This window comes from Bombyx mori, chromosome 11 (assembly GCF_030269925.1).
Source record: "Bombyx mori chromosome 11, ASM3026992v2".
Lineage (NCBI taxonomy): Eukaryota > Metazoa > Arthropoda > Insecta > Lepidoptera > Bombycidae > Bombyx > Bombyx mori.
Window position 1 is genome coordinate 189,059 of NC_085117.1, and position 8,930 is coordinate 197,988.

The 8,930-nt window shown below is 39.6% G+C and overlaps 1 protein-coding gene and 1 long non-coding RNA gene across 2 annotated transcripts; one reads left to right on the plus strand and one right to left on the minus strand.

Annotated features, from left to right (window-relative positions):
* Window positions 1-245: 245 nt before the first annotated feature.
* LOC101739905 (zinc finger protein Gfi-1b) lies at window positions 246-7,544 on the plus strand. Its single transcript, XM_004922099.5, has 2 exons — window positions 246-601; window positions 2,796-7,544. The coding sequence occupies exons 1-2, from the start codon at window positions 572-574 to the stop codon at window positions 4,089-4,091; spliced, it is 1,326 nt and encodes a 441-aa protein (XP_004922156.1). The 5' UTR covers window positions 246-571; the 3' UTR covers window positions 4,092-7,544.
* Window positions 6,403-8,450, minus strand: LOC119629121 (uncharacterized). The gene is made up of 2 exons (XR_009974177.1): window positions 7,166-8,450; window positions 6,403-6,678 (listed from the first exon to the last, which is right to left on the minus strand). It is a non-coding gene; the product is annotated as an uncharacterized LOC119629121 (long non-coding RNA).
* Between the last annotated feature and the right edge of the window lie 480 nt (window positions 8,451-8,930).

The window sequence follows — 8,930 nt, forward strand, 5'->3', positions numbered from 1 at the left end:
CGTAGCTTCTTGGGATCTTCCAAAAAGTTCACTAGAAAAAATTTCAGTAAATAATAACAACCGTTTTACTGAGATTATATTTCACCCCATATCATCTCATTTCATTTCATGCCAATTTATTAATTTTCGAAATTAATCAACTTCATTTCATTTCATTTTATATTATCATTTTTCGTAAAAAAAATAATTATAAAAGATTAGACTGTATGGTTTTATACCTTTTCCTTTCCAGTTAATAAATACAACTACGATTAGACTACAGCAACTGTCAACTGTCTGTCAAAAACAAACCCCACCGTCAAATATTTCGACAAAGATTACAATAATTCCAATTTGATAACATTAAACATTTACGTACACTTTTAACTTTCGCAATCATAATTGTTATCACAATAGAAACGAATAATTAGACGAAGAATGTGCGCCCGTCCGGATTGATGCGTGAAACGCCATTTTGAAAAATCCAAACCGAAAGATTTCAATTACTACATAGGTACACGAAGAAGATTCATTTGAAATTGTACAAAAATAATGACGTGTTAAAGTCATACGGATATTTAATCGGAAAACAATGGATTTCTCAAACTCCGTAACTCCTCAAGTAAGCCAATTATTATACGCGATACCGTTTTATGCAATTGCTAATTAAATATACAAGATATTATTGTCGTATGGTGAACAGTTGAATAGTTCAAAAGACCCTTCAATTATGGAATGACTGTAGTATTTTAAAGTTGGAATTAAAACAAATAATTTTTGTTAAACTTATATTTAACCATAATATTTGATCAATCCCAAAATGTGTATACCTCATCATCAGTGTCAGGGTGGCTGACAATATTATGACGCTCATTGCCACTTGTTGTGGTTTCAATTTTTTTTTATTGCTTAGAGGTGTAGACGAGCTCACAGCCCACCTGGTGCCAAGTGGTTACTGGAGCCTATAGACATCTATGACGTAAATGCGCCACCCACCTTGAGATATATGTTCTAAAAGGTCTTAGTATAGTTTCAACGGCTGCCCCATCCTTCAAACCGAAACACATTACTCCTACACGGCAGAAGAGGCAGGGTGGTGGTACCTACCCATGCGGAATCACAAGCGGTCCTACCACCACCACCTACCAATTCACGAATCTGAACGAGAAAGTAATTCTCTCAGTATTTAGAGCTTATATTTGATAAGGACAACCCAGTTCCTAGTTCGACTACAATCAAAACTATAGCAAGGCAAAGTCCAGACTACTTGCCACATTTCTTTTATTCTACCCCACATGAACTCTTTATACGGTTACAATATTTGTATGTTGTTGATAATTTTTATCTCACAATCTGGATTCTATAATGTTAGACTTTGAATAAATTCAATAGAATAACTTCTTTGTTTAAATACTCAAGAATTTGACATTATGATAACTTGTCTAGCTAATTATTATCATTATTAGAATACCGTATACTGTTCCAAAAAGCGTTGAATAGTGGGTGGTTTTTCGATAAAGACAGGTTCTGTATCCTTTCGTATTTGTGTGGTAAAGTAATTATGTATTTTACATAATCAAAGAGAGGCTATTCATTGTCAAATGAAATTTAGTTATAAAAACTTTGTAGACATACAATATGCATAGATTTAACAAAAGTTGATCTAATTTCATGCTGGGCACTATGTTTTTCGAACATAGATTTTCTATTGTTGTGGTTCTTATCGTAGTAAATCTGGTAACTTTAATAGTAATGTTGCGTTGTCCACAATAAAATTCTAAGAATGTTGGTGAATTTAGCGACTAGTGCCGAAATCTACCCTGAGATTTTAGACTTTTATTGTAGACTTTCTATCTTACCTTTCAAACTGGAGTACACAACTAATTTCAGCTTCACAGAGAATTGTCTCTGTCGCATGGCCTACACTAAAAGTACCCTGCTTATGTTGCTCTGCACTATGGCACGCTTACAAAGTTCACATAGTTATTGTGAGACAGAGATAATGCTATGTCAAGTTGGAATTGGCCAGTTGTCTCTTTCTAAAGTTTAATTTGCAATATTTATTACCGGGTACTGTACCAACTCAATCCACACAACCACGAGGAGATTACTTTGTTGTCAAACAGATACTTTGAAGTTGTTTCATTTAAAATGTGAATTTAATTCAAGTTAACTTACTTTAGTTCATCAAGTCTTGCAACGTCATAACTGATAGAATTTCTGTACAACGTTCTTTTTCTTGTTCATTGCACCTTAAGAGGTTAAGGCTGGAATGTTTACTGTATAAATATTGTCCCTTGAAACTGTAGGTATAACTGCTTCTCGGCAGAACTGGACAGAATGATAGTACTTTCTGTGCCAAGGTTAGATATACAAGCGGTCTGATGATGATGCATGAGATCATTTACCTAGTTCTTGCCTGTAAAAGTGATTCAATAAGACCGTCAAAGTATAGTTCAAAGAAAAGTTGTGTAGTCGTGGCCTAAAGGATAAGGCGCCCGGTCCAAATACTTACTGGAGGTGGTTTTTACTGGTGGTAGATATCTTGTGAGTTCGCACGCATAGGAATCACCACCCTGCCTATTTCTGCCATGAAGCAGTAATGCGTTTCAGTTGGAAGGGTGGGGTAGCCATTGCACTGTAAAAAATTGAAGCCTTAGAACTCACATCTCAAGGTTAAGCGGCGGCATTTACTTCATAGATGTCTATGGGCTCCGGTAACCACTCAACATCAGGAGGGCCCTGAGCTCGTCGAACCAAAAAATCTAGAACCATGCAGGTATGAAGTCAATAATCACAAAAATGTTGCATTACAGCTGCCGATGGCCATAAAACAAGAGATCATTCCACCGGATCCGCACCAGCACCCAAGCCAACCACCTTCCATTTCCGAGTCGACTCTGCCACAACCGCACGCCCTGAAGAAACCCAAAGACGAGGTGGTTAAATTTATAAGCGTAAACAGCGACGCGCTGACCGAGGAGCAGCGCGCCATGTACCAGTCGGTGCTGTCGACGTGGAAGCCAATAATGTTTCCGAAAAGCGAAAAGCGATATATCTGTCATAAATGCAATAAAGAATTCAAGAATTACCAGAACCTGTACCTGCACACGACGAGAGTGCACTCGACCGAGGAGGCGGCGGTGCTGTGCGACATATGCGACAAGACGTTCAAGAATAAACACTATTTGTACATGCACAAAATTAATAAGCATTACTCCGAAATTGAGAAATGCTACTGTCAGTTCTGCTTGCACGAGTTCAAGACGAGGAAGGCCCTCCAAATGCACGTCAAGAAAATCCATCCGAACACGTTACCGGAGCTGAAGTGCGTGGAGTGCGGCAAGGAATTCCAGGTGCCCTACAAGCTGCGGTATCACATGGAGTCTTGCATCACATCGAACAGGGAGAAGTTCATATGTCAATTGTGTCAGAAGCCCTTTAAAAATCATTTGAATTTGAAACGCCACATGCAGACCCAGCACACGCCAGTCGAGAGACACCCCTGCGTGTTTTGTCCGATGACCTTCAAATCGCGGCATCATATGAAGAGGCACGTCCTAAACATCCATCCGCCTTTAGAGTCGAAAGTTAACTGTCCGGAATGTCAAAAGGAATTCAAGAACGACCAGTACCTCCGTGAGCACATGCAAGTGCATTCATCGGCCGATTCTAAAGTTAAATGCGAGCTGTGCGATAAATACTTTCATTCAGCGATACGCTTGAAGAAGCACAAGAAGATCGTGCATCCGACCAAACCGAAACTGCGCTGTGAAAAGTGCGACAAGGAATTCGCGCATCCCCATTACTTGACGCGCCACAAGAACGCGGTGCACATGGAGATCGACGAGAGCAACTACGAGCACGAGTGCGAGAAGTGCGGGAAGAAGTTCAAATTAAAGAAATACTTGAGCAACCACCTTCAGAGGCACGAGCAGCAACAGATGAAGAGGATCTCGAGAATGGTCAAAACCGTCATAGGTGAAGGCGGTGAACCGAATGTCGTCAAGAAACGGGGACGCCCGAGGAAGCAACGGGTCGAGATCGAGTTCATAAAGTGCGAGCCGGTCTCCAGCAGTGACTCCGACGAGACGGACTCCGAGTCGGAGTGAGAAACTAAACTTAAAGTGATAAACTGGTTTTTAACTGATAACATTTGAGTTAGTGAAATTTATTGGAATTTGGTGGAAGGCATCGTTTGTGTCGTAAGATTAGTGATTTTATAACAATATGGATGGTGGTGTTTTAACGTGGTTTGTTTTGTTACGTGTAAATAATAAAATGTGACCTAATCGGGAGCAATCTACCGAGTGGATTACATGTTCAATCTTGAATTGAAAAGGAATAATCTGACCGTAATTTTGTTTTTTATATCGACTCCAAGATCGGCGACCGGGATCGAAGCTGTCACGCGTGGTAAGTCGATGAGCGTGCTTCTGTTTCGAATCGCATTGAAGACTAACATCAAATCGGTTTAGTTGCGTGTCTAATGTTTATTGTCTCGTCCACTCGCACCAAGTCATAAAGCTGTTGGTTAGTTATTATTGTTGATATTTCAAATGCATAATAGAGCAGGTGATCGAGCACGATAGAGCACGTGATCTCTTGCAGGATAACTTTAAGTAAGTCGCGGAAATGATTCTTTTTCAGTATTTTTCGTTGCACTAAAAGCGACACGGAATGCTCCCGGCACTTAACTTTTGAGATTTGCTGCGTGAGCTTCCAAGTTTGCTAAAGATGGGTCTCTCGTAGCCCGGGGCTTATTTAGGCCACATCTTTAGAGTCTTACGGAAGGGTGCACGTGAAAAAAAGCGTGGATACCGTTGTTTTGTCAATTTGCAACACCATAATGATCTCATCGTGCTCCGGCTTGAATAGCGTACTTTTGCACTAGGAGGTGTCTTTGCGAATGTCCATAGGCTGTATTTGATTGTGTTTTTTTTTTTTCGTTTTTACTGAATTATATTGTTATTATTATTGGCGTGCGCAAGAAGATTTACTTTGGTGTTAGGCCTTGTTTTAAATGGACACTTGTTAGTATTGCTGCACCTTGATAACAAATCTAGCGGGAATCTGTATGGACTGATGCTTTGTCAACTCGACAGGAGAAGAAAGAGACGCGGAGGTAACATTGACTGCGGGAACGGACAGTGCTTATCTACCAGTCGTTTGATTTCAATGAATTATGATTATTGATGTCAGAAATGCCCTAAAATAAGATCGCCTTGCTTCGTCCGTCATTAATAATACTATTGAGTCGGTTTTTGTTCACAATTTCATTGAAATTTCTTGCGCGGATCTCGTAAAACTCACGGGAATGGGAAAGAATGCCTTTCGATCAGTAAACTAACAATGTTTTTCGTTTTAGACTTTTAGCTATTCGCCCCTATGATGTCTGGCGATGGTCTTAATAAAGCGGTCTCCCCGACATATATATAAATGCAGTTAAATGTAGTCAAATTATTTCTATAGTAATCCCCCATATAACACGGAACTTTTATAACGCATTTTCATAATACGCGATTTCAGTCTCTCGTGTAACACGAGTATTCGCCCATTCGCCATAACGCGGGGATTTCACACGCTATATTTCTGTATGTGCTGTCAAATTTATAATTATTTGTACAGTTGATAATTAATTTCGCGTATCTTCGCGTGTCAATTGTGTCGTTATAAAATTTTATTAATTTATTAAATTTGTGTTCCCAGCTTTTTAATTGTAAAAGCATTGGTTATATTGTATTATATTTGTATATAACGCTAACGTTATATGGGATCATACAAGCGCGTTATGCGAGAAAATTCCTATAACGCGGAAGATATCTACCGTCTTATAGGAGAGATTACTGTATTTAACTGTCAGGAAGATGTTGTACTAACCCGACACTAGACTGGATGAGACGATTGGCGGAAATACAGTATTGATGTTTAAATTTTACGGGACAGACTCTTTTTATTTGAATGAGAAACGTAATGAGTTTTTGTTAACGTTATGGAGGGTACAAATTAGTTTTTTTCCCCTACCTATGCTGATAGCCTTGAGAGGCTATTTCAGCTTCACCCTAACATGTGGGTGAGCTCACGGGGCTCAAATCGGAAGTATTGCTAGCAAGAATCTACCACCGGATCGAAAACGCGACCCACTGAGCAGATCCAGCGAGAAGCTCAGAGGACTGTCTCTGTGGGTTAGTTCACTCGTCGAGCCCTTCATCGCAAGCGACGGGTTCGACGAGGGCGGTGACCGGGAAATTAGTAACACTATCTCAGTGTGTTAAAAAGGGTCCGCCGAAAGGGAGTGAGCTAAGGTGGCGCCACAGTAGCAAGTGGAAGGATATTACAAACAGCGCCATAAACTATTAGAGTAGGATATTAAATTAAGAACGAAAGAAACACTTCCTACTTTAATAGTAATAAAATAAACAGTTGAGATTTTAAATAATGTTTATATTTTAAGTACAGAAGGCTCGAAAAATATGAAATTGTTCACTCCGGTACATCTCGCTCTGTTTAAAGCTGCCATATTCACATCATTTCCACTTCCTCCACTAGCGCTATGTCGGTGAGTCTTCCAACAACAACTCCCAGTTTACAAGCGGACACTTCTTCAACTTTCTCCTCTATACAAGATGACCCTTTTTACTTCTACCCTCCATACATAACACTGGTCTTTGCTCCTCGAGTCTTCAAATGAGGACGATTCTGAAGCGATCAGCTCGTTAGATAATGAAAAGGTTCATGCGACAAGTTTTCTTAAATGTAATTTGTAAATAAAATTACGTATTGTTATTGTGAAATCATTCGGCTGTGTAATTGCGATTCGCTCGGGGAAGGAGTCGGGAACGGCAAGTTTATTTTAGGTTTTAAAACGCGTTGTCTATTGACATTAACGGGCGTCTGGTGTAGTGGTAAGTGACATGGTCACTACATACGGGGGTCGCGGGTTCGAATCCCGCCAAGGGAAGATATTTGTATGATAAATGTAAATGTCTTTTCCAGGGTTATATGGATGTATATTAAATATGTGTATGTGTATAATAAAAATCTTATATTTATATCCGTTATCTGGTACCTGTAACACAAGTTCTTTACGAACTTATCACGGGACCAGTTAACGTGGCGCGATTGTTAGTAAATATTTATTTATTACAGTATTTATTACAGTATTACAATATTGTTAATGACTTACGCAGGTAAGTTCGCTACGGTTTAAGTGAATAATTAAAATAATTAATCTTACTCCATTGATATGATATTTTCTTCCAAAATTTAAACCTTAAATGTAAAGATGCAAAAATGTCACTTAAACCCAATAAGTCTTACTCGCATATGTCCACACATGTCTACAATGACGTTTGAAGACGCAACAGGACGAGGAAAGTGGAACTGTCATTGTCAGCCGAAAGGATCGCAATTACACAGCTCGGAATAAAATGAATTTTAAGTCAAATTAATAATGTTTAAAAATGGGAGTACAATTTAAATAATAAGCACTTTTAATTATATAAAATGTATATTTAAAAGGAATTATATTTGAAAATAAATTTACGCACATTCACTGTTTTTTATTTATGACTTTTTTATTACTTTTTTAACTCTTTTTAATGTTAGAACTCTATCTCAAGGTGGGTGGCGCATTTGCGTTGTAGATGTCTATGGGCTCCAGTAACCACTCAACACCAGGTGGGCTGTGTGCTCATCCACCGACCAAAGCATTAAATGAATAAATAACTAATAATTACTGCTATCCACCTCATATCACTCCAACCTGTACAAGTCGGAACTAAACAACTTTACAATTTTTTTATCTAAATTGTATTTAGCAATAAATAAGAAACATTTCCGCAGTTAGCTATTTATCATATTATGTTATTGTGCGTTGCCTTGCTCGGACGGCGCGGGCGGATATATGAGGCGTGTATACACAGAGCAATCTTACGGTAAATGAGGTTTATTGCTCGATAGACCGACGGACTTACTAAGCTTTTATAAATACAAGAGTCTTTTTAACGCGTATGGTGTGTTTGGTATGTTTGCTTGTGACGGAACCGGTCGTCATCGAGCCCATCGCTTACGACGAAGGACTCGGCGAGTAAATTAACCCACAGATACAGCCCGGTGAGTTTCTCGCCGGATCTTCTCAGTGGGTCGCGCTTTCGATCCGGTGGTAGAATCTGCGAAGCACGGCTCTTGCTAGGGTTCGTGTTAGCAACGTCGTCAGGTTTGAGGCCCGTGAGCTCAGCTACTAGCTCGGCGAATCTAGAATAACCCCTCGAGGTTACTAGAATAGGTAGGAAAAAAAGAAATTGTGACGGAATCATTGAGCGTCACTTCTACCGACTCCAACACGTCTGATCAACTTGACAATTCGCACGCGCGTCAAGGTCCGATGATGAAACAACATTTTTACAACTTGGCTCTAATATATACAAACTGGAAAATAAATTAATTGTTACTCGGGCTTACTATTTAAACGTGTCTCTATAGTTTTTGAACTAAATACATTATTAATATTGTTGTTTGCACGATCCCGCTTTGTCGGTCGGGAGGACTCGCGCGGGGAACATTTTCGCGGTAAATACATTTATTTGCTCGGGAAAAATACTGTTTTTTTTTCCCTACCTATGCTGATACCCTTGAGAGGCTATTTTGTTTTTTTATTGCTTAGAAGTGTGGACGAGCTCACAGCCCACCTGGTGTTAAGTGGTTACTAAGTGGAGCCCATAGACATCTACAACGTAAATTCGCCACACACCTTGAGATATAAGTTCTAAGGTCTCAGTATAGTCTCAACGGCTGCCCCACCCTTCAAACCGAAACGCATTACTGCTTCACGGCAGAAATAAGCTGGGCGGTGGTACCTACCCGTGCGGACTCACAAGAGGTCCTACCACCAGTAAAACAGTTATTTCAGCTTCTCCTTGACGTGTAGGTGAGCTCAGGGAGTTCAAACC

What these genes read in the sequence shown, in the direction of transcription:
- LOC101739905 (XM_004922099.5), top strand. Translation starts at nt 572, where the DNA reads ATGGATTTCTCAAACTCCGTAACTCCTCAA. An exon ending in CAAACTCCGTAACTCCTCAA is followed by an intron (nt 602 to 2,795) that starts GTAAGCCAATTA and finishes GTTGCATTACAG; the next exon opens with CTGCCGATGGCCATAAAACA.